General features: G+C 44.9%; 1 protein-coding gene across 1 annotated transcript in view; it reads right to left on the bottom strand.

The window, feature by feature from the left end:
- Nucleotides 1-464: 464 nt before the first annotated feature.
- Nucleotides 465-24,060, bottom strand: part of GLS2 (glutaminase 2) — a 579,026-nt gene continuing 555,430 nt past the window's right edge. Inside the window, exons 16-18 of the mRNA XM_069653689.1 lie at nucleotides 18,764-18,840; nucleotides 7,062-7,125; nucleotides 465-1,139 (exon numbers count right to left, since the gene is read on the bottom strand). Coding sequence (XP_069509790.1) covers nucleotides 989-1,139; nucleotides 7,062-7,125; nucleotides 18,764-18,840 — 292 coding nt within the window. The 3' untranslated portion in view covers nucleotides 465-988. The remainder of the gene's footprint in view (nucleotides 1,140-7,061; nucleotides 7,126-18,763; nucleotides 18,841-24,060) is intronic.

Below are 24,060 nucleotides of genomic sequence, written 5' to 3'. Positions count from 1 at the left end.
GATTTCAGGTGCACATCGCAGCAGAATGCCCAGTGAGGGCATGTGAAATTGTCCCTTGTGTGTTTCAGTGTTTACTCTCTAGAACTTTGAATGTATGTTCCAGGGGGACTTTTAGAACTGTGATGAGGATGCAGGTTGCATGGACCTGATGGTTGTGTTGTGCTTCATGCCCACATGCATGCTTGAAGAGTAATTTGACTAATTGACATGTAAATAAAGGTACTACATTTATCATTGATGGCCCCAGCTCATTCCTTACAACCAGGGACTCCATTATAACAAAGGCCTTCTAACTTCCTTGACTATCTTCATAGAATTGGGGTAAATTCAGATCTCAAAACTCTATGACCTCGGCTGCCAAGTTTGGTGTCTCTAGTTTGGAAACTGCCCACTGCCGTTTACTCCGGGATGGCTGAAAAGGAGTTTTCCCTCATGAAGGCCCTTAAAATACAACAGATATCATAAACAATTAAATATGTTTACTTATGCGACATATCCCGGACCATGAAAAGTTCTATGACCATGCTGCTGTCACCCATCTACAATGGCTAGTTTCCTTCCTCGCAAAAAAATATGACATGAGAAGATCCCAAAACCTAAGTCCTTTTGAGATGTCAGTTTCTGGACTGAACAGGGATGGCATGCAACTAAACTGAGGATTGCCAAATCGAATTGACGATTTAAGGATTCTCATTACAGTTTCAGAATTGTCGAGCAGTTGACTCCTAGAATGCTGCATTGTCAGATGATTGTGGAGCAAATCACTAGGTGGCATGATTATGAAATGTCTGTGAGCCTATAACGGATTCCCGCTGCAAAAATCTAGCCACACTTCAATGCTGCCACTGTGCTGCATTCTTTATCCCTGCCATTGAATTAAAAATGTGGAGCTGTGTCCAGTTCAGTGTAGCAGAGATGTTTCTCTGTCGGCTGCATCTCTGGGCATGGCATAGGCGGAGAAGCTCCTTGTGGCGTGAGGGTGGTCCCCTCATACCATGCTCTCTAGGTTCTCCTTTGAATGGTTCTCCGGCGCCGGCAGCGACTGCACCTTGGCGTAGGCCTCCTGATAATCCTGAAGCACTGTGACCACCTCCGTGTGGCCGAACTGGATGGCGTCATGGAGGGGGGCATTTCCCCATCTGTGGAGAGGAAGGCAGCACTGTAACATCAACAGGCGAAGAAGAGCTTAGTGCAAAGGGACAGAGAGGGTACATGTCCTCTTCAGTGATGCTGAAGAGCCTTATGCCAGATATCAGCAGTGCCTCCTGTCTTGTATTAATTATCAATCTGCTATTTGTACATTTGCTTCTCACATCTCAAAAAAGCAGGACTTCTAAACATTATAAGGATCATAAAGTGGATTCGAAACTGGTCATCCGTGCACTGGTGATCACTAATGGTATTCAATTGGAGTGAGCTAAAGAATATGGAAAGTGCCAGCAGCGATCACACTAGTCCAACCAACCAATCCACCCTGGTTGGTACTAATGAAATATACTGATAAAGAATGGGAAGGTAATGCACTTTACACCATTACACTAATGCATCACAGAAATATAAGTGTATTTAATAAGGTTATGAACAGCCGACACGTGTTTTGACGCATTAGGATCCTCTTGTTCTATTCTACGTGGCTCAATTTACCGAGCGATATATGTGCTTTGGCCATTGTGGCATGTACATTTTTTTTTCTTGTCATTGGGATGACGATCTTGTTCCTCATTGCTGTGTAGTGGTCGCAGCCAATTGGATTTTACGGATTTATCTTGACTGCCACCTTGCGCTCCTTGAAGACGACCTGTGTGTCGAAACATGTGTCGGCTGTTCATGACCTTATTAAATACACTTATATTTCTGTGAGGCATTAGTGTAATGGTGTAAAGCGCATTACCTTCTAAACATTAAATTTTACAAAGACAACCACGAATAGGTGAATATCTCACACCTGATTTAGGACAACTCGAGTTCTCAGTCCTTTAATAAGTGCACTGCAAGAGATGCAGGGTTCACGCACCTACTGCCACCGGTGTGGAGAAGAACCTCAGTCTTGCACATCACACATGCTCCCAGATCCTACAAGTTCTCACCGTCATCGTATCATTCTGCCACCTAGAGGGCAAGCTGGGAATTCACACATTCGATAATCAGTTCTTTCTCCAGACTAAAGGCACGGCAATGGGTGCAACTTTTGCACCAAGCCTAGCCATCTTATTCATGGCCACTTTTGAGGACCAGTACATTTACAATTCGATCAACCAATGGGAAGCCAACATCTCCCACTGGCATCGCTACATTGACGACATTATTTTCATTTGGACGGGGGATGCTACATCACTCCAACAATTTTCAATATGGCTTAATGCCTGCAATAATAACATACAATTCACGATGGAGTACTGCATCACCAAGATACATTTCCTGGACCTTGAGATCTCGAGTCTCAATAATAAACTTGCCTGTAATCTCTTCAGGAAACCAACTGATCGGAATACACTTCTGCATTACCGGAGTGACCACCCGTATCACATTAAACAGAATCTTCCATACGGTCAATTCCTGAGAATCAGAAGGAACTGTACTCATTTGGAGGATTTCTATACTAATGCCGAAACACTCAGCACTAGACTATGCTCACGTGGCTACCCCAAAAGGCTGATTAATACCGCCACCAAGAGAGCCAGGTTCACAGATAGAGAATGCCTTCTAATACCAAGATTAGAACAAGACATACCTGAGAATGAAAGACTCACATGTGTAATCACTTACGGGCCAAACACTTTTGACCTCAAGAAAGTCATTAGGAAATATTGGCCCATTGTGAGGCTACAACTAGTTGAGGAACCCATACCGAGATTCGCCTTCAAAAGAGCGAAAAATATCAGGGAATATGTGGTCCATTCATCATTTATCAAAACCACACCACGTACAGGTCTGTGGAATCTACGCAAAGTGACCGGACACTACCCATGTGGGTCATGCACAGTATGTAAATTCACTAGAAAATTACAAACATTCAAGATAGGCACCAAACAATGGGTCTTGAATAATCTGACTAACTGCAAGACTAATCAAGCCATTTACTGCATCGAATGCCCGTGTGGGCTTCGATATGTGGGACAAACCACACGTAGCGTGGGTACCCGCATCTCTGAACATCGATCGAGAATCCGATGTAAGAATACTACTTCCCCACTAGTCTCTCACTTTCTGGCCAACCACCATACACCGGATGACATCCTTTGGTGGGTTTTGGACCGGATCAATACAGGTCAGAACATACAGACCAGACTGTTGGAACTTGAAAAAAGATGGATCTATAGATTGGATTCTTTGGAACACGGATTGAATGAACAATCTCCATTCTAAATACAACAAACTAACCCCCCCTCCCCCCCTCTATTCTTTCTTCCTACTACCACACACCGTGGGCCACACTATAACTCCGCTTCACTTTCACATCACTTTCTGAGATGCACTGGTTGCACTCCCCTTCCTTCCCGCCCCACCACCCCCCACCCCCACATTCTCCCTTCATTTCCCAGAAATCGGGCTTACAGGCACAGACATCCATTTTCCATGTATTTTACAGGGACACACGGTGTTACCCATGAACACTCACGCGTCCAATAGCCGGCCCCATTTTTGGTCCTCGAACACGGGACAGAATCATTTCTGGGCACCCGCGGGGACTGCAGACAACTGGAACACACCAACAATCACTCGTTTCTTGGCATAAGAGCATATTTGACAACCCACTGTGGCTCCGCCCTTTGATACTCCCCCGGCCTCTGACCATACCATTGGCCGGACGCAGCCGTCACTCACTGTGATCGGCGCTCTCTATTGGACATCCTACTTCCTGTGGGAACTTTTCCCTCCACGTCGAGGCTTGACGCTCAGTTCGGTTGCTTTGACAACCAATTACTTGCCTCTAATTTATAGCTTCAGCCCGCATTTGTGTTGCCGATGTCAGTGAGGACAGACATTCAGGGACGACTTCGCTCGCCCTCACTCAGCATGAATGCCATCTGGATTTGACCTTTCCTGTTTACCCTATACAGGTAACTACGTGGGTTTCACCACATGGCTCCTCTATGGCCACTTTTCTTTACAAAATCTTTTTTGCGAGACTAGATACTTACATAGGTAACCGGTTATGTGCCTTCTATGCTCCTATATGTAGGAAAATACTTATGACATCTGATGCCTTCCGGTTTTCCCGTTTTTCCACACCCCCTGGGCCCCGGTTTCTAATCCAGGCATACTTTCATTCTAGGTCTCAGCCGGTTCACCGGTCCGATGACGAGAACCTACGAACATCACGAATTTCTCCAATAACACCTTTCCTCGTGATTCAAAACATATAACTATCTTCACGGACTCTACAAAGATACTGCATCATACTAAATAGCCACCTTGGCTTCACTCTCACTCGATGGCAGCCTCGTGTGGTGAGTTTCGAACTGTTTATTTTCGTTTCTCTGTCTTCCTTCTCTTCCCCCCACATGTGGACCGCCGGACCGACAGGGCAGACAGAGACCCTTGTATTTGCGCTTCCGAAGGGGACCCAATACCACTATCTTTTTATGTTTCCGGGGAGGGTGTGTACTATCAGCACGATCTGAAGGCTCCTCACCCCTACAAACATGTAGACTTGGTAATATGAGACCCCAGGCAGACAAGACTAATGTCCTCTGATCTGCCCATATCCTAGCATGACACTCTAGTTTGCATGCAGATTTTTGATATATAATTGTCACCCTTCATTTACCCTTAGAACTTTGCATAACACTACTAGAGTTTATTTCTCTTTTTCCACCTAACTGGTTCTCCCCCTTTTTTTCACAATTACAGGGTCCTGCTACTTATTGCCCTGATGAAGGCGGAGTATTCTTTTCAGATACGAAGATCATTATTCTTTGGAGTCTGTACCGCCGAAACGCAGTGCTAACCAGAGGGGACACAAGGTTCATCACCTCACAGTGCAACATTTAGGATCCCTTCCTTTCTGAAACAATTAATCAAAGGACAAGGACACCTTACCAATTAGCTTTCTCCCCTTTTTTTGCATTGTCTCCTTTACTTTGTCCCCCTGATGCGTAGGCAGACCCAATCCCAATACATAATAATTTTCGATTTTGGGATACGAAAAATAATTAACTTATTTGTTTCTTCACAATTGCCCCACAACAAGGGGCACGTGTTTTCCTCAATAAGGTTACAGCTTACGATGAATATTACTGTTTCTTTATTTCATTTTCTTCAATTTCATACTTTCACTTGTTAAGAGTTCATTTGTCAACCAACTGTGACTGTTAACTAACTTATGTTAAAAAAGTTTTTTTCATTACGTATTCTCAATTTTTTTAATGATTCTACACCTAATTCGTGTATGTACCATTTAAACCATTGTTTTTACATGCTGTTACATGTTAGACCTTACTTTTGTATATCATTTTCTGTTTCTTTGATATAAAGCTTTTAATTTGCAATTTCCATAATGTTTATGTCTCATTTTGAAGGAATGACTTTAATTTCTGACTGCATGCAATATCTATGAATTATACTAGATATAAAGGTTTTGGGACCGGATGAATAACTTTAATTTATTCACACCCCATACGGGCCAACCTTAGATACACCAGGACTTTGCTTTGTTGTAAACACATATGTCTTTTGACCCCCCTGGTGTGTCACTCCTGGGTCAAACCACTGCTGCTAGATGGTGGCACGCTTTTTTGTATAGGGAATTCACAGCAAGCCTGTGCCTCTGAAAGTGTGCTTGGTCTAGGGCTGGGGCTCACATGGTATGCATGCTTTAATACAGGGGGTGTTGCATTTGGGTAAAGCACTGATAGCATATGGATGAACAAACCATTTGGACAAGTGATACCATCTCTCTATTACCCACTCTATCCCAGGATTAATTCAAAGGAATGCAATTTGGTTGGGCAGCAGGCTTGGGCGTACTTTTAGGGGGGAACAGGGGTGTTTGTCCCCACCAACTTTCATGGCACACCATTTTGTCCCCATTCATTTGGCTGGGGCACCTTTTCTTCAGATGTCATGTCCCACCCCAACATTTTCAGCAAAGTTACTCCACTGAACAGGGTTTCGTACAAGAGGATGCCATCTGCATGGGTACATACTCTATAGCCTAAAGGGCTTTCAAACCCCAGGTGGCCAACAGATCTTTGTGGAAGGAGTCTGAAAAACGGGATGAGCTTCATATCTTACTGCGAGGAGATTCCATGTGGAGAAGCATTAGTGCTTAGCACATGGATGGTCAGCGTAGCTTACTACACTAGTGTTCAGATACACCAGAAGCATTATGTTTAAGACGTACAAGAAGTTAGATGTGCAAAGAGTGCTGGCATCCAGAAGATCCGCACACCACAGTACATGGGGGTACTCACATCTGGATATGGCTCAGGCTTTAATACAGAATCTGGGTGCGATCCAGGCATGGACTGGCCTATAGGGAGCTCTGGGGATTTCCCAGTAGGCCTCTGCACCCTGGACCTCTTTTGTGTGGTAATCTATTTTATTTTTACATTTTCCCATAGGAAAAGGGATGGGTTTGCTCAAAATGCATAAAACGGGGCCCCTTTGAAAATTATTTCCTGGGCCTCTTTTGGCTTCCGGTCCACTCCTGGTGAGATCCAGACCTTAGTAAAGATGGGAAACAACTGGGTGCACAGCAGCATTTTACGAAAGAGGCACAGACATTTGATGTGCATCAGACATTGGTAAAATAGGCTAAAAATATCTTCATGGGCAGAAGATCTTCATATACGGACTTGCAGCATACTAAAATACAACAAATATTAAAAGCTGTATGGGCCGCAACAGTAGTACAATGACATGGGGACGTTTTTCGGGTGGATCTCGCCTTTGCATGCACCTGGTAAAATCGGACCACGTCCTTCACATTTCCCAAACATCTGGCAAGAAAATATCTCTTGCCCTTCTGTTGGGAGACACATACAACAGCTACACACACAAGATGCAGCAAGAGCAGAGGTGAAGGATAGACCCCACCCCTGCATTGTTTTACTTGCCTGTCTTTCACAAAGGGGTTCACTTTGCACACTTTTGTCAGGAATGTGACGACATCCAGGTGCCCTGCAAGTAGAAAATAAGCAGAGCATCAGAGTCAGACCCGCATCAGCACTTGGTACAAAAAGAAAGATGCCTTTTTAAATGCTCTTTATTTTTCAGCTTTGGGATCCAAGGAACAGTGAGGGAGGTTTTATTCGGGCATCACAGGGTGGTCAATTTGGGAAGCTGCCAATAGGATGCAGATCTTCCAGTTCTGTGCACAACAACATAACCAATAGATCACACCTCCTGTCAGGGAGCACCTGTATGGTTGAGCAGGTGAGTGCAGCGTGATAAGATCTGCCATTGTTGCCCTCCTGGGCTTTGAAAATACTGCGTGTGCCTTTTATTTGTTGTGTTCCTGCCCGTTGTCCACTGCTTCTCCCGCTTCCCCTTCCCGTTGGTCTGCTCCTCCCTGCCCACCTCCCATCCCGCCCACACCCCCTCTGATTGGCTCATCCTCCCTTATCACTGACCTTCCCTGGGCAGCCCCACGACTAAGGCCCCCTTGGCCAAGGGCGGCTCCGCCTTGGTGGCTCCCTGTTGGTGTCTGCAGGTGTCCGCAGCGGACGCCAGTTGCCAGTCACCTCCTTTCTGACTGCCCTGCTTACCCCCACCCCCTCCACTTACCGGCGGTTTCCCCTGCTGTTTCATACTGTATAAATTGCCTGTATCAGTACCCCATAACTTGCAGTGTGAAACCTAGGCCTTTTCTCCCTCTTTAGGATTCTCAAACCTAGGTGGCCTTCCATTGGTTTTTAATAGTTGCCTGTATCAGTACCACATAACTTGCAGTGTGAAACCTAGGCCTTTTCTCCCTCTTTTGGATCTCAAACTTAGGTGTGTCTTCTCTCCTGTTTTAGAATGCACATTTTCTGAGCTCTCATCCTGAGTGCCTTCGTCTTGTCCCATAGCTCTACTCACTTGCCTCTCGCTGTCTTGTTTGTCTACCCTAGGGTCCCCCCCATTTCCTCCCACCCCTCTCCTCTCCCACCTACTCTATGGTGCTCTCTGTCTCTATCTTTTCAAACCACTTCTCTATTGACTATCCTGCTCTCCTCACTAAGTCGGGTAGGAAGAAGTTGAAAAAGGACATCCTGGTCTCCAACCGAGGCCTCCCTATCGCTGACACCTACACCAGCGCCTCCTCCAAGGAAACTCAGACCTATGGACCCATTGTATGGTCTCTGTGCTCTCTCCTTTCTCCTTTTTTCACCCATTAATGGTGGCACTCGTTGGGACGCCCTCTTGGCCTACTTCCATTCCTCTAAGGTCATCATTAATGTCTACTCTAATGGGACCGTCTTGGTCCAAGGCCCTCAGGCCAACCTTCATCTCTTTGATAGACGCTTCCTGCGCCTCAACTTCCTTTCTTCTCCTACTGTCCCCTCCCGCCTTTCCCCGACTACCTCTCCTCCCCCTTCTGCCTCCTCCTTGGCTACCTTGCCTCCTCCTTCCCTCTCTGCCCCCTCTCGGGCTCCCGCTACACCTCCGAAGGGCGTACCTATGATCTGTACCCCTCCCCGGAAGTCCTTCAAAGATGGCATCCTTCTCCATATTGCCACACTCAACTCTCGCTCTGCTGTCAAACACGCCTCTGATATCTACCACCTTCTGGAAGAACTTGACCTTGATGTCCCGGTCTCACTGAGACATGGTTCACGGCCGGCTCTGTCACTAGCTTTGACACTCTCCTACCTGACGGCTACAAGATCCTCATCGTGCCCAGGTCCAACCGCTCTGGTGGTGGGGTAGCCCTGATCTTCCCCGAGTGGATTCCTGCCACTGTCACTCCTACAAAGGCCTATTCCTCGTTTGAATGCCTCATCTGCAGGCTCTCTCTCTCCCCTAGCCACTCCCTTACTGTGGCTACTATCTATTGGCCACCTGGTCAGATTTCTTCCTTCCTCTCTGAGTGGGCGGACCTCTCCTCCTCACTCCTGGCCTCTACCACTCAACTCCTCCTTCATGGAGACTTCAACATCCACCTGGATGCCTCCTGTCCTCCCTCTGTACTCTTTTGAAACCTCTGCGACTCTCTCTCACTCACTATTCTCCCTTCTGGCCTGACTCACTCTGTAGGGCACACTCTCGATGTTCTGATCTCCTCAGACCTTCCCCTCTCTGTCCCTCTCTCCACTCCTCTCTCCTGGAGGGACCACTTTCTCCTATCCTCCCACCTCACCCTCCCTACCCCTCAGGCCAAGCCACTTCCATCACTGCCACCCACCTTGTCGGTCATCCGACACATGAAGCGGGTGTCAGTTGAGGCTTTCGCCGCCAACTTCTCACCCCCTCCTGCCCCCTGGCTGACACTCACCCTGACACTCCATGCTCCACTCTTCTATATCTGATACTCTTGATATCCTTGCCCCTGTCATGAGAATCCGCCTGAAGCCCAAAGCCAAGTGTAACTCTTGGTTTGACTCAGACCTCGTCACCCCGCAAGTGCAGGGTGGCCGAGAGGAAATGGCGGGCTTCATGTTCATCCTCTGACAAACTGGCCTGCCGCCTGCTGCAAAGGCAATACCGGCTCTCCGTCCTCACCAAGAAGAGAGCTCACATGCAAGCCCACATCTCTGTGGCATCTAACAACTCTGCTGAACTCTTTAAAATCTATAAGGAACTGGCCAATCCTGCCGCAGTCTCCAACTCTCCTGTCCCTCCCCAGGCCCTCTGCACAGCACTGGCTTCTCACTTCATTTCTAAAACTCAGAACATCCTGTCCTCACTCTCCTCCTATTGCCTCCCTACCTCTATTCCCTGCTCTTCCACTGGCCCTTCTGCAGCCACCCCTCTTCCCTCCTTTTCTGCATTTCCCCTTTTCTCTGCAGATGAGGTTTCTAGACAAGTCCGATCTATGAAAGTCTTGTCAAAACAGGTTCACCCCTGTTCCTCCAAAACTATCAAGGACCACAACGACTCCCTGGCTCCTGCCCTGGCTCCTGCCCTGGCTGATTTCTGCAATCACTCCTTCACCACTGGTGTCTTCCCATCCCCCCCTGAAGCACTCCCTTGTGACTCACAATCTAGGATGTTGTCGAGAGAGGTAGTTGACACTTTGATAGTCTCTATGGACTAGTGCTATCCCTCCATCTCTTCTGATAGGGTGATTAGCATATTTGATCTTGTATCCTGCTGGAATATTTTCATAGATTACTAGTGATTGATCATCAGAGAGCCAGGTTTCTGTGATCAATTTAATACTTAGAAAGAAGGTTATATAAATTGGATGACTGTTTGGTGATTGCACATTAATCATAAGGCATCTGATGCCCACCATGTTATGACGGGTATTGGGGTTGGAAGGGGATTCGGCCGTAGTAATGATGTTGTTTTCATTTGCTTCCCTGTGATCTTGGTTGAGGCTTTCAAAGTTGGATGGGCTGAGTATTTCTTTCCTGGGTCAGTTCCCTCATCCTGAATTCCTTGTGTTTTGGTTGCATGTGTTATGGGTTGTCTTATGCTGAAAGGTGTGTTTAGTGAAATTTCATGCAGTTGTTGTAATATAGATGGTTGGTAGTTCAGTCAATTGAGTGACAGTGGGTTTGCTGTGTTACATGTTTTCTTTTATTTCTGCCTTTTGTTTAGTCAATTACTCTTGAGTACTGTGTTTGACTGGATGCATCCTGGGTCTGGGTTAGGAGTATTCCGAGGTGTGGAATTGGAAGCACTCTAGAATCTGGCTGGTCTCAAGATGTTGATAAAGTGGCTTCCATCGCTTTCCTTTTATCCCTCATTTCTGTTTCTACTTTCTGGTAGGTCAGACCGCAGGAGACAGACTCTGATTAGACATTTCACTGGTATATTTATTAAAGAATATGAATAAAGCCCATCATTGCCTATTCTACAAGGCTCCCCTACCTAACAAGACTAGCTAAGGTACTCGTCAGTCATCAGTGAATGTATATAACTGAAACGTCCACATCCGGATCTAACCACACTGACCCTACCACAATTCTTAACAACTTACAGTCAGGAGAATATCTCCCTTCTCCCGAGGTTGGTTGACATCTCTCAGCCACTTCTCAATAAATGATCTTTAGATAGTCTCTAGAAATCACTTTGATCAGTTTGTACAGTTACGTTATTATGGTCATGTACCTTTGTTTGTTTTCTTGTATCCTTCTGTAAGGGTTGATCCTTTTCTCCTCGTCTGGTAAACCGAACCAACAATTATCTTTTCCTTCTGTTATTTCCTAGCTTCTTGAATAGTTCATAGTCATTGATTTCCCTCTTCTCTTAGGAGGTTTCTTTGCAAAGTTGCACTTGTTTTCAGGTTTCTCTTTAATAACCTGTTCTGTTCTTTCACGTATTCTTTCTTGGAATGATTCATCATGAATTTGGTCATCCTCAGAGTATGTATCTTTCACTTCTCTTTGTACTGGCTGTACAACACTCCTCTCTAAGTGGAGGCGAGTAGGAGTATTCCAACAATGATTCTTATTTACTATGGTTATGTTTTGTCTCTCTGGACTGTGATGAGTATGAACACTCCAATAACGAGTCTCCTTTACTCTCATTAAGTTTTCTCTATATTGACTCTGGCAAGTATGAGCATTCCAAAAATGACTCTTCTTTCACTCTTGCTATGTTTTCTCTTTCTTGACTGCGAGTAGTACGAGCATTCCAAAGATGATTCTCAGTCACTCTTGTTATGTTTTCTCTCTTGACTATGGCAAATATGAGCATTCCGGTAATGATTTTTATTCACTCTCGTTATGTTTTCTCTCTTTTGACTGTGACAAGAATGAACATTCTAATAATGATTCTCATACCCTTCCCCGGGTGTCCCATTATTCCTGTTAACTTTCATGTTTAGGGTTAACGTCACCAGGGTTCTTGTTTGGTGAGGATTGTCTTCCTTTACTTTGAATGTGGCGTCTGCGGTCTTCTCACCCGCTTCTCCTCTCTTCGTTCGTCGTGCATGGTGTTTCTGCCCTCTATGGTATCGACTTATCTTGAATCTGCCATGGCAGAATGATTTTGCTGTCCTTATGAGGACCTCCTGTCCACCCTGATCTGCCTCTGGTCACCTCACTCATCTCAGCTTCATTCTCCTGCTTTTTTTCGGTATGCCAAGTGGCTGGCTTCAGCTTGTCTGACTCTTACTACTGACGGTAGCATGCCTGTCACTTCTTGGTCTTCTCCCACAGCAGGACTTCCCCACTTCCCCAGCGCAAATAGCTGTTCCTTTTTCTCTTTCAGCTTTGGACTCTCTTCTCCTCCAAAGGTCCTCTTTTTTTGTCCCATTATTATTGGAGCTTAGTAGGATGTTTTTGAATTTCATGCTGGCAATAACACATATTGGCCTTCTCTTCACAGATGTTATCAGGAAGGATAAAATATGTTACTTTGCCAGTTCCTCTAGGGAGTTCTGGGGAACGGGAGTCCTTGTCCCCAAGAGTGGAGTCTCTCCCAGTGAGGTCCCTCTTGCCTCTACCCCTAGGGAGGGTAATGCGGAGCAGGCTCACCTACATAGCCTCACAGGGGGGCTCCCCCTTCTGGGGAGAGGCTGAATGCCTGCAATTTGTCACATACTCTCCCTCTTAATTCGGTGGCTACCCCTTCTGTTTGGATTCCATCCTTCATTGTTTTGAAGTATTGAATGATGGTGTTTTGTTGGTTGTTTAAAGACTGTTGCATGTACCAGTTCCAAATCGGTTCTTCACATAACGTCAGAGAAGGTTCGCAGAAATGTATGGGAGAATACAGGGCCCTTGGCATCTCGTGATTTTTCAGTAGTTCACTAAAAGTTGGAAAATCAGTGCCTATTATAACCTTCAGGTAAACCCGGTACTACTGCTGATTTTATGACTGTAGGTTGAGACCTCACTTCTAAAGTCAAGGGTACTTTTGGGAGGTTTCCACGACTACATGAACTCATGTCCTTTTAATGGGGTGACCGCCTTGGGAGGTCTTGCACCTAGAAACACTTGTGTAGAGGTATGTTATAAATGCTATATAATAGAGATCATCATCCCGGACCACTGTTTGGTTGCTTCCATAGTCTATAAATGCGGTTTCCTGTATCTCACTCATGAGCACTCTCTTGTGGCTCTTAAACAGTTGGGATCCAGACTAAGACATCTCTGAACTGTTTGTTTTGGGTTCTTGCTCTTCTCAGTGAGGCGGGATAGCTCAGGGGCAAAGCATTTGTCTTGGAAGTAAGACAACACAGCGCAACACAGGTTTGAATCCCGATCCTGTGCTTAGAAATCAATCTCTGGTATGAAGCGCGCTATAAAAGAACAATTATAAAATGATTTCCTTTTCCCAAGGTTCAGCATCTACCCGTCCTTTTTCCAGTGGTTCCTCTGGCTTATTGTTAGGACAACCTTGGGCAAGGTGCCCCTTCACTCCACATGAAAAACATATAGGAGGAGTGGAAAAAGAGGTTTTTAATTTTCCTGCCTCTCCCCTATTGTTTGAGGAAATTTCACTGTTATATCAGGACTTGTATTTCTCTTCCTTAGGGTTAGGAGCTCAAGGAGCAAGGATCTTATCTGTTTTTACCCCTTTCTCTGATTGAATATAGCTCAAGGAGCAAGGATCTTATCGTTTTTTACCCCTTTCTCTGATGGAATAGGAGGTCTAATTTCTTTCATTCCTTCTACTGGTTTGGCGGTGCACCGTAAGTATTTGGCTGCCTCTGAATGAGCTTATGCTACTTGAATGGCTGTTTCAATCAATGGTCTATGTTGTTGTAGGATGCCTTGCTGCAGGGAGGGAGATAGGGCTTGAATAACTTGCTCTAAGACTAGAGTTTCTAAAATTTCAGCCCGAGTATTTCTTCTCAACCATTGGGAGAGGCTGTTTGTACTCATGCTGCTAATTCTAATGGGGTTTCATTATTCACAAGATGGAGCTCCTGGAATATGTATCGAAAGAAACTCTCTGTCTGTCCTACTATTTCCAACAGAGCCCTTTTTATTTCTGAGAATGCTGTGATTCCCTGAGCATTAATGGTTTGATAGGAGGCTTGCAGGTCCCTTTTCAACTTCGGGCCAGATAACACGTGTATACCCCTTCATCCCAATCAAATTGTGTTGCCAACCTTTCAAAGTTTATAAAGAAGGCCGCCAAATCCTCTTCTTCTTGGTAGGGTTGTAACCCCATGAGGAGCAATCCAATGGTGTGTCCCTGTTCTTACTTGGTCTAATCCATCCTGGAAATGTTGGTCCACCTGTATCCCTGATGGTTCACTAACTGATCCCGGAGGGTCTCTATGATACCCATGGTGGGATTATGTTCACCCTCTGATATCAAACTTTGAAACTCTCACTTCCTGCTTCCTCCCACTTGTCTGACCTTTTACTACCATCAATTCTACCCATGGGTTCTTCGTCAACCTCTGAATCATCTGGCAATTAGGAATTCAGGGGAGTAAGATTAATCACTGTTTGGTTCTGTCTTTTTAAGGTGGGTTTTATCCCCAACAAACCTGGTGGAAGGTTGTCAATAGGTCTGTCCATGTATTTTTTGGGCGATGTGGGTATTCTCTATTGGACTTCAACATCCCACTTTTGACACAATATAGGCAGGTCAGAAGGGGGAGACTGAGTCGGATTACACATTTCACTGGTATATTCATTAAAGAATATGAATGAAGCCTATCTTTCCCTATTCTGCAAGGCGTCCCTACCTAATGAGACTAGCTAAGGAGCTCAGCAGTCGTCAGTGAATGTCTATAACTGAAACAGTCCACCATCGGACTCTAACCTAACTGACCCTACCACTATCTTTTCCTTCTATCTTATTTCTTAGCTTCTTGAATAGTTCATATTCTTTGATTTCCCTCTTCTCTTGGTCGGGAGGCTTCTTTGCAAAGTTCTACTTGGTTTCAGGTTTCTCTTTAATAACCTGTTCTTTTCTTTCACTCATTCTTTCTTGGTATGAATGATCATGAATTGGGTCATCTTCAGATTATTTCTCTTTCACTTCTCTTTGTACTAGCTGTACAAAACTTCTTTCTAGAGTGAGTTGACTTGGAGTACTCCAAAAATGATTATTATTTACTCTGGTTATATTTTCTTTCTGGACTTTGACGAGTATGAACACTCCAATAACGATTCTACTTTACTCTCATTATGTTTTCTCTCTCTTCACTGTGACGAGTATGAGCATCCCAATAATGATTTTCATCCACTTTCGTTATGGTTTCTCTCCCTTGACTATGACAAGTATTGGCATTTCAATAATTCTCATTCACTCTGGTTGTGTTTTCTCTCTCTTGACTGTGACAAGTATGAGCATTCCTATAATGATTTTCAATCACTCTTGTTAGTTTTCTCTCTCTTGACTGGGACGAGTATGAGCATTCCAATAATGATTCTCATACTTTCCCCCCGGCCTCCCGTTAAACCTGCTACTTTCGTGTTTAGAGTTAACATCACCAGGGTTCTTGTTTGGTGAGCATCGGCTACTTTTATTCAGAATCTGGCATCTCAGGACTTCTCCTCCACTTCGCCTCTCTTCGTTCGGCGTGGATGGCGTTCTGGTCTCTTTTGTACCGGCCTTGAATCTGCCATGGCAGAACGATTTCAGCATCTTTGAGACCCTCTTGTCCACCATGATCTCCCCCAAGGTCGCCTCACCAATCTCTGCTTCATTCTCTTGCTTTGCTTTGGTACGCCACGTGCCTGGCTTCAGCTTGCCTGACTCTCTTGCTACCGACAGTAGCATGCCTGTCACCTCTCTGTCTTCTCCGACTGCAGGATGCTGCACATCTCGCCTCTGCTGCTCTCTGGAGTCTGTGTGTCTCCCTTTTGAAACTTGCAGACTCTCTATTTATTTCCCAAGGCTCCTTCCCTTTATAGATTGACGTAGCTGTGGGGCTTCCCCTGCACAGGTAGCTGTTCCTTTTTCTCATTCAGTTGTGGACTCTTCTCCTCCACACGTCCTCTTCTTAATCGCAATAGTATTGGAGCTTAACATTTTCAATTTCATGTTAGCAATAACAAATATTGGTCTTCTCTTCACAGATGTTACCAGGAAGGTTAAAAGGTGTTACTTTGACAGCTCCTCTAGGGAGTTCCTCCAGGGAACGGGAGTCCTTATTCCCAAAGGGGAGTCTCTCCCAGTGAGGTGCCACTTGCCTCTACCCATAGGGAGGGTATTGTGGACTGGGCTCACCTCTTTAGCCTCCCAAAGGGGGGCTCCCCTCTGAGAAGGGACGACTTCCCACGATTCATCACATGTCTTCGCAGTTTCTTAGCATGTTGAATTTATTACGTGCACTGCAAGGCTTGGTGGTGCGGTTATAAGAGGGGGAAGGGAGAAGGAGTTTTTGGAGGGGAGTGACACTTACTTTGAAAGTTAGTGTTGTGGCTCTTCAGTGCTATGTATTGAACTTGTATTTCACTGCTGGTAGGTTTCATATTGCAGGTCATTTAACTGGAAACTCAATGAGATTGAACAAATAATGCTGTGGATGCAACAGGCAGAAAGTGCAATACCTCTACTAATGCTTTGTCTGCAATTTGTGATACAATACAATTGCTCTTGCAGTGCTGTGAATATCAATGACAGGGCAATGTAATTGATCTGTTAAAGCTGCAGAATCAGCTGGTATCACAGTGTGTAATATTAAGTGACTTTGTTATGGGTTCGACGGGTATCCCAATGAAAAGTGATCCAGCGGGCCTGTGGATTTGCTTGGAGACAGAATGCAGTTGACCACGTAGTGCTGTGGAATTGAATGGTACCAGATACCAAAAATGATATGTTTACGTTATGGGTTTGACAGGGATCACAGAGGAATTGAGCTTGTAATGTTAAGCATTTAACTGTTAAAACCAATACACAATTGACGTACATTTGCTATGTGATTAAAATGCATCTTGCAGAAGTAGATAATGCTAAGGATTTGACATGCAGCACCAGGCACTGGGTTGCAAGGTCTGTCCTGCCTCCGTGGGCTTAGGTGAAACTTTGCTGTATATTTTCTCTTAAGATGTGGAATCTCTCCTACGCTCCTCCCCACCCAGCCACATTTCCTTCAAGTTGTTCTCTGTGTTACGTCAGGATGGCAGGAAGTGGCTCTCCTATTCACCTACTCAGATCTGGGTCACATTGGTAGGGAAGTGTGAAAAAGTGCAAGTCCAATATTTTCATACTTTTATTATTATTATGGTATTTATTGAGCGTGGACCCAGCCTCGGGAAGCAACGGGACGCTTTACAATCTTAGAGGGAAGAACTCAGTGAGTGAAGCAGAGAAAAGGGGAGTAGGCAGCTAACAGGACAGGGCGGGCAATTGGCACCAAGGGATCAACCAATCGAACAAGAGAGGATACAGCGAGGAGCAGATCACCGAGCCTCAGGGCGGTGGGGTGGGGAGTGCAGGATGTGTTGTCATAGGTGTTGTTGAGGAGCCATTCCCTCTCAAGCCAGACCCTTTTGAGACCTATATCCAGAGCATGAAATAAATTGCCTCTAAGCATTTGGTACTATTGAACATGCACTCATTTGTAGCACTAAAGGGAGAAGCATTACAGCTGTTTTCATTGGTTCTTACTTCAAATACGTTTGAAAGCTGCATTCTCAGAGACCACGTCTGTATATATAAATCTCCTCTCAGATTAGACCAGTTTCGACCACCCTCCTAGTAGCTAAGTGGCACACAAACTAAGATACATTGGCAAGCTTCCATTTTTCATATAAATAAGTATCTTGTGACTGTCATGTGTGGTCTCATAATTCTTAATGGGCAGATTAGGTGGCTAGTCCTTGGTAAGGAGTGCCATGTGCTGTCAATGGCTTGGAGTCCATCAAATTCTCCACACCAAAGTTTGCCTCTGTGCCTCAGAAGATGACCTTCAGAGGACCTGCCAGCACCCGTCTGCCCATGGAACAGCTGGCAGATAGTGAGTGAGGGCAGGCAATATTTTAATTTTTAAATTTATTAATTTATAAAGCACACAAACGGCCAGAGGGCACTGAGGCGCTGTTACAAGAAGACGGCTTGGTTACATGGATTGGTTACATGGATCGTACATAGTGTTACAAGTAGAGCATTACTTGGAGTTAGGTATAGACATATGGTACTTTACATAGCATATTATGTACGTTAGTTAAGCATCAGGCAAGTACAGACAAATAGCAGTGTTTTGATAGCTTTGCAGAAGGCTAGGTGTGAGGTTTCTGCTCTAAGATGGAGTGGCAGGGAGTTCATTGCCAGGTAGCGATGAATAGGAAGTAATGATTTAACACCTGTGTAATCAACAGGTCCCCATCATGTTTACTCTTCACAAACCTCTACTCTATCGCCTTTGTCCTGTTTGTCTCCCTGCTTGGCGGCTCATCATCCCCAGATTACATATCACTTGATGCTCACATACCTGCTTGTCCATTTTTACCACAAGTGATTCTACTGTTTTACTGATGCCCTTCTCCCAGCACCTTTACTACCCCTTATTGTCATCTTTGGCTCACCCATACACCTCCTGCATCCCTTCCTGCCTTATCTCCCATTTCCTAAACACACAAAACACCTAAAGGCCTCATCAATGTCTCCTTCACTAATCCCTGACCACTCCTGATTCCCAAGACTTCATAGGTGGTGGAACATTCCAGCCCCCCAATCCATGCCGCAAGCAATGGGTATTAAAAAGCATATGCTGTTATTTGTAGAGCTCCGCACGGTTTGCAATGCACTGTACCTTCGGCAGCTGCGACATGCAAGGCCGTGCGCGAATCATAATCCTTCTGTTCCATATCCATGGCAGAGAGCGCAAACCTAGGGGCAGGAAGAAAAGGCATGTACATTCATGAGAATTACAAACACAGTGCAGCAGATTAAAAGTTGTGGCCATTGGAGTTATAGGAAATCAGAACACCAGAGAGACTATATTGGAATGAGACACGAGCAAAGCATATTCTGATTCTGCCTCTAGTGGCCTTTCAGGGGTACCAGCCAGTTTGGAAACCTACTAATTCATCGACAGGCCATTTCTCCTCTGATCATAGTTACCCTGTACCGACCTGATTAAACTCCCACCTCAAAATCAATTTAATCTTCTGGCTTTCTGTAGAACAGAAAAGCAACAATTGCTGTCTCTTCCTCACATACTTGGACTTTCATATCTATAAATCGTACCTTGTTGGGTTTGAAGTGAAGGAAAAGCCTTCTAGTATTCCCAAATAAAGTGATTTTCTGCTGGAGGGGACACCACTTCACAAATCTAGCAACTCCTGAGATGCATGGATGTAATGCACCTAGGAGGCTGGCACGCTACTGGGAATATCTTCCACTTCACTTCTCTGTCAGAAAAGCCACCCACAAGTGTACATTTTAGGGCATTCCTCAATTCTACTAATTACTCCACAGTTATCCTTCTCACCTATCGATCTTTATTCTTATTTGTAACAACTCCTTCCTCCTAACTGATTAGAAATACGAATGAAGTGTGTCTACAGACAAGAAACCCTGTTTGCACCATTTCGTAGCTTGTTTTAATTGGGCCTATGGCATTGTCTGATCAGATGATAAGGTGCCCTCCATCCTTGCACAAAGGTATCTGCAAGCTTGAAAATCTAAGATGGATGCCATACAGAAATGTGGGTTAGAGACACAAATGACGATGCTTTAGGTTTCAGATTTTCTAGTTCCGGATACAAACTGTTTATGGGCATGACTAGTAGACTTCCAGAGAGGGCTTAGGCTTCCGATCTGAAAACCTAATTTCTGGCCAGCCCCCAACGCTGTACCCGCCCCATTCCCATAAAGCCTAATGTAGGGGCAAAACAATGATCAGTTCTTACTTATTATTACATATTATTAACATCCTTGGTTGGGCATTCTCCCATAGCTACAGCGCTCCATCGCCTCAGTCCACCCCCCTGGAGTCACCTATTTTCATGATGGCGATCCTAACCAGTGGCGCCAACCTCAACTGGCCATTACACCAGAGAGCTCATACTCAAGCCTTCATCTCACGAAGGTACCTTAAGAGTTACACACTGCCCATCGCTACACCTCCACCCACCAACACCTACCTAAACTCCCCCACCTTATGGCTTGAACACTTTGCCACAAAACTCACACCCAATCAACCATGTGCCCTGTACTCAAGGAACACTAGATTCCAGAGTTCCAGATTCCCTCGTGTTACTAGCCACACATAGAAGCCCATTATGACTTCGAAGTCTACACCTCATTCCCAGCGGCATACTGGCACCATCGCTCCCTCTCCTTTGTCCACCCCTGACCACCTTTCCCACACTCCCAAAGACTTGTTGATTAGGGGTGCCTTGGTCAACGCCAAGTCCCTCCCTTCCCACGCCCTGGACATTGCAGACTTTATCACTACTCAAGATCTTGACTTCCTGGCCATTTCAGAGACATGGTTACATGCAGCCTCAGGACCACTATTATCCTTCGCTATACTCACAGGCGTATCATCAGATGCGATCGCAACACTAATCAATCGAAAGGCGGTGGAGTCGCCTTTATCCACAAATACGCTCTGGGCTTTAGAGCTATACCCAATCAACAGATCCCTTCAGCTGAGCTACTTTCAGTCAAACTTCCCATTTCACCCAACCAAATCGCCACCATACATCTTATCTATAGGCCTCCTGGACCTGTCACCACCTTCGCTGATGACATAACATCCTCACTAGTGGACAAATCCAAGACTAAATCTCAAATCATCCTACTTGTGGATTTTAACTTGGGCTACCAAGACCCTAATGACCCTAATGCCGCGGACATTGCCAACACCCTAACTGATTTGGGCTGATTTGGGCTTCTCCCACCACATTCTAGAATCCACTCACAACAAGGGTAGAACACTGGACTGGTTAGTTGATTCAAATTGCAGTATTAACTTACAGTCCAATTCTCCATGCGGACCATCATACAATCATCTTTAATATTAAAGCAAACGACCAAGGCCCTAGACATGATACTGCCCCCGCTTTGCGGACCAGAAACAAAAGAGACATAACAAGTGACCAACTATTCCCACTTATCCTTCCTACTCTAAACAAAGCTTCTTCATCATACTCGGACCCCACAATATTAGTCGATATCTACAAGCAGGCTATGCTCAAAGCAATGAATTCCATTGCTCCAATCAAACTTAGGAAACCGAAACCACGTGCACATCTCAAATCTTGGTTTACGCCACACCTGAGAGTGCTTTGAAAAGAAAAACGAAAACGCTGAAGCCTTTTGGAAAAGCCACCCCTCCGAGGCCAACAAGGACAACTTTTTCATAGCATCCCTAACTATAAAGAGGCTATGTTCCAAGCAAAAAAAGACACGTACAACAAGCGCATTATGCAAGCGGACTCTAACACCAAAGAGTTATTCAAGACTCTGAAAGAACTTGAATCCCCCGTAACTCCCCCTGACACTTGCACCAAAGATAACACATTGTGCTCGAACATACAAAATCGCCACTCGCCAAATCAACGCTAAACAAAACTGCCTCCAGTTAGACCAGCAATTCAACGTCTCCATTAGCATGAACACCCCTTCCACTCGTACCAATAATCCTTTCAGCTTCTCTCCACTCACCACTCTGAGGTTGAATGCATCATCAACAAGCTCAAACCGTCTAACTGCCAATGCGATACTTGCCCAGCCCCTATTATTATGGAGGCTACATACGATCTAGCACCGTTTATCAACACCTTCATAAATTCGTCCTTCAAAACCGGCACCGTCCAGGACAACCTCAAGGATGCTTGGTTCATTCCCCTTCTCAAAAAAACCTACCCTCGATCCAAATATAACCACGAACTACAGGCCCATTAATATGGTTCCATTCATGCTCAAAATACTGGACCGTGCTGCTTATCTGCAGATCGAGGACTACTTGGAATCCAACAAACTCCTTGGCCTTAGTCAATCAGGCTTCCGGCCTAGGCATGGCAACGAAACGGCCCTCATTGACCTAAAAACTCAGATTGAGGAGTTGATGGATAATGGGAAACTGTCCCTGCTACTTCTACTTGATCGTTCTGCAGCTTTCAATTTGGTCAACCACCAAATCCTCTGCCGGCATCTCAAATCAGCTGGCCACTTCTCTGACTCTGCCACCTCGTGGAATAGATCCTTCCTCGACAACAGATCTATGCAGGTGTTCTCCCCGTTAGCATCAGCTGAGCCCTCACCCATTCACCGTGGTGTCCCCTAGGGATCTTGTGTGTCACCGACACTCTATAACGTGTTTACCAAACCACTTTTTGATATTCTTGATTATCTGGGTGTCACCTACACTAATTACGCTGATGACACTCAGATACTCATCCCTATCAAGGTTGACCACGTGGCAGACACTAAATCCTTGAACAATGTCTATTTGGTTGTCCAGACGTGGATGGCACAACATGAACTTTGTCTCAATGACGATAAGACAGAACTCCTCATTCTGGGATCCCATCAACGTTTTAACAAACTTGATCCTTTATTCAAGTCGTTCACCATTGACGGCAATACCATCAAGGTGTCCAATAACACTAAAACCATAGGCATATACCTTGACTCTACACCATCACTGTCCAGACAAACTAATGCCGTTAGCTCAGCCTCTGCTTACACGTGCAGGCTCATCACAGCCTGTAGACCCTTTCTGTCTACTTTCAACTGCACCACTCTCGCTAGAACACTTATTATGTCCAAGATAGACTATTGCAATGCTCTCTATCTAGGGACTAGCCAACGCAATCTACTCAAACAGGGTCTTGGTTTTGTAATGAAATGCAATTAGGTTGGAAAATGGTGACTTGCGCACTGCCAATAAGTATGTTGACAAAAGGATTGAAAAATATATATATTCAGATACTAAGTTACAGGTCAGTTTTCACAAACATTTTATTTATTCCTATTGTGATCAGCAGAGACGTGTTTCAACCACACATGTCGTCCTCAAGGCCTTTATTCTTGTAACTGCGCTGGCTGAACAGCAGACTCTTTTATTATTATTTTTTTTATTTATTTTTTTAACCCCCTTCTCTCAGCATATATATGTGGGGCAAGGGAGACAGTAAATTAATGTTTGGGCGATCAGGAGGTGTTTCGGGGGGTCTCCCCCATATATATATATATATATGCTGTGAAAAGGGGGTTAAAAAAAGAAGTCAGCGCAGTAAACTTCGCAGAGCAATCTCATAGACCCCGGTTAACATCCTGTTTTCCATAGGCCAGGCTAGGTATCCATCGGTAACATTCCCACTATCGGACGTGTTAATATATACCTATGAGTCTCCCACAGCATCCATTCCTAAAAGCCTGCAGGCCCATCTCCATGGGCATGCAAAAGATAATCCTGTAACATACTTTTTCCTATGCTTTATACCTGGCTTTACTCTGTTAGTCTTGCTATCATTAGCTTTTGTAATCAAAGCCGGAGCGCCAATGATAATACTGTTCACCTCAGTAAACCAATTAACCAATACTCTTTTTACGTGTTTTTTTTTTACTCAGTTAGTTGGGACATTTTAAGGACTTGGTTAGTAATATGAGCATCCAAGTGACAGAGAATGTAATATCGAAATACACAATGTTACTGCAGTTATTCAGCTCTTCCGAATCTACTGTGACGCGTCAGAAATGTGAGGTGGGCAACTTTGTGAAAAAGATGCCATTTTATTAACTCAATTAAATTGGATTAATACCTCTCTATCCCTACGCTGACGAGGATCCCCCTGCCTAAAATAAACTCAAGGAAACACTCTGATGCAGGATTCCTGTCCCTTACACTATACATCCAGTCACTCAATAAGGTAAAGTATGGCAGTTCAAAGGCAACAAAAATATAACAGTTAAGTGCACCGTAAGGCAACAGTCTCTCCTTATGATCTGGGTGAATTCCCCTTCCGCAGATTCAAGCAGGATTCTGTACCACTTCCAAAAAGAAATAAGGAAATCCTTTTTCCTAACAAAGTTCTAACACAGTTCTTGAGGACTTCAATTTGACAACGAAAAGTTCCAAGACTCCGGCGGTTC

Source organism: Ambystoma mexicanum, chromosome 3q (genome assembly GCF_040938575.1).
Source record: "Ambystoma mexicanum isolate Mex_15411 chromosome 3q, UKY_AmexF1_1, whole genome shotgun sequence".
NCBI lineage: Eukaryota > Metazoa > Chordata > Amphibia > Caudata > Ambystomatidae > Ambystoma > Ambystoma mexicanum.
The sequence above is the reverse complement of the archived record's forward strand: the minus strand, read 5'-3'. Positions and strand labels throughout refer to the sequence as shown.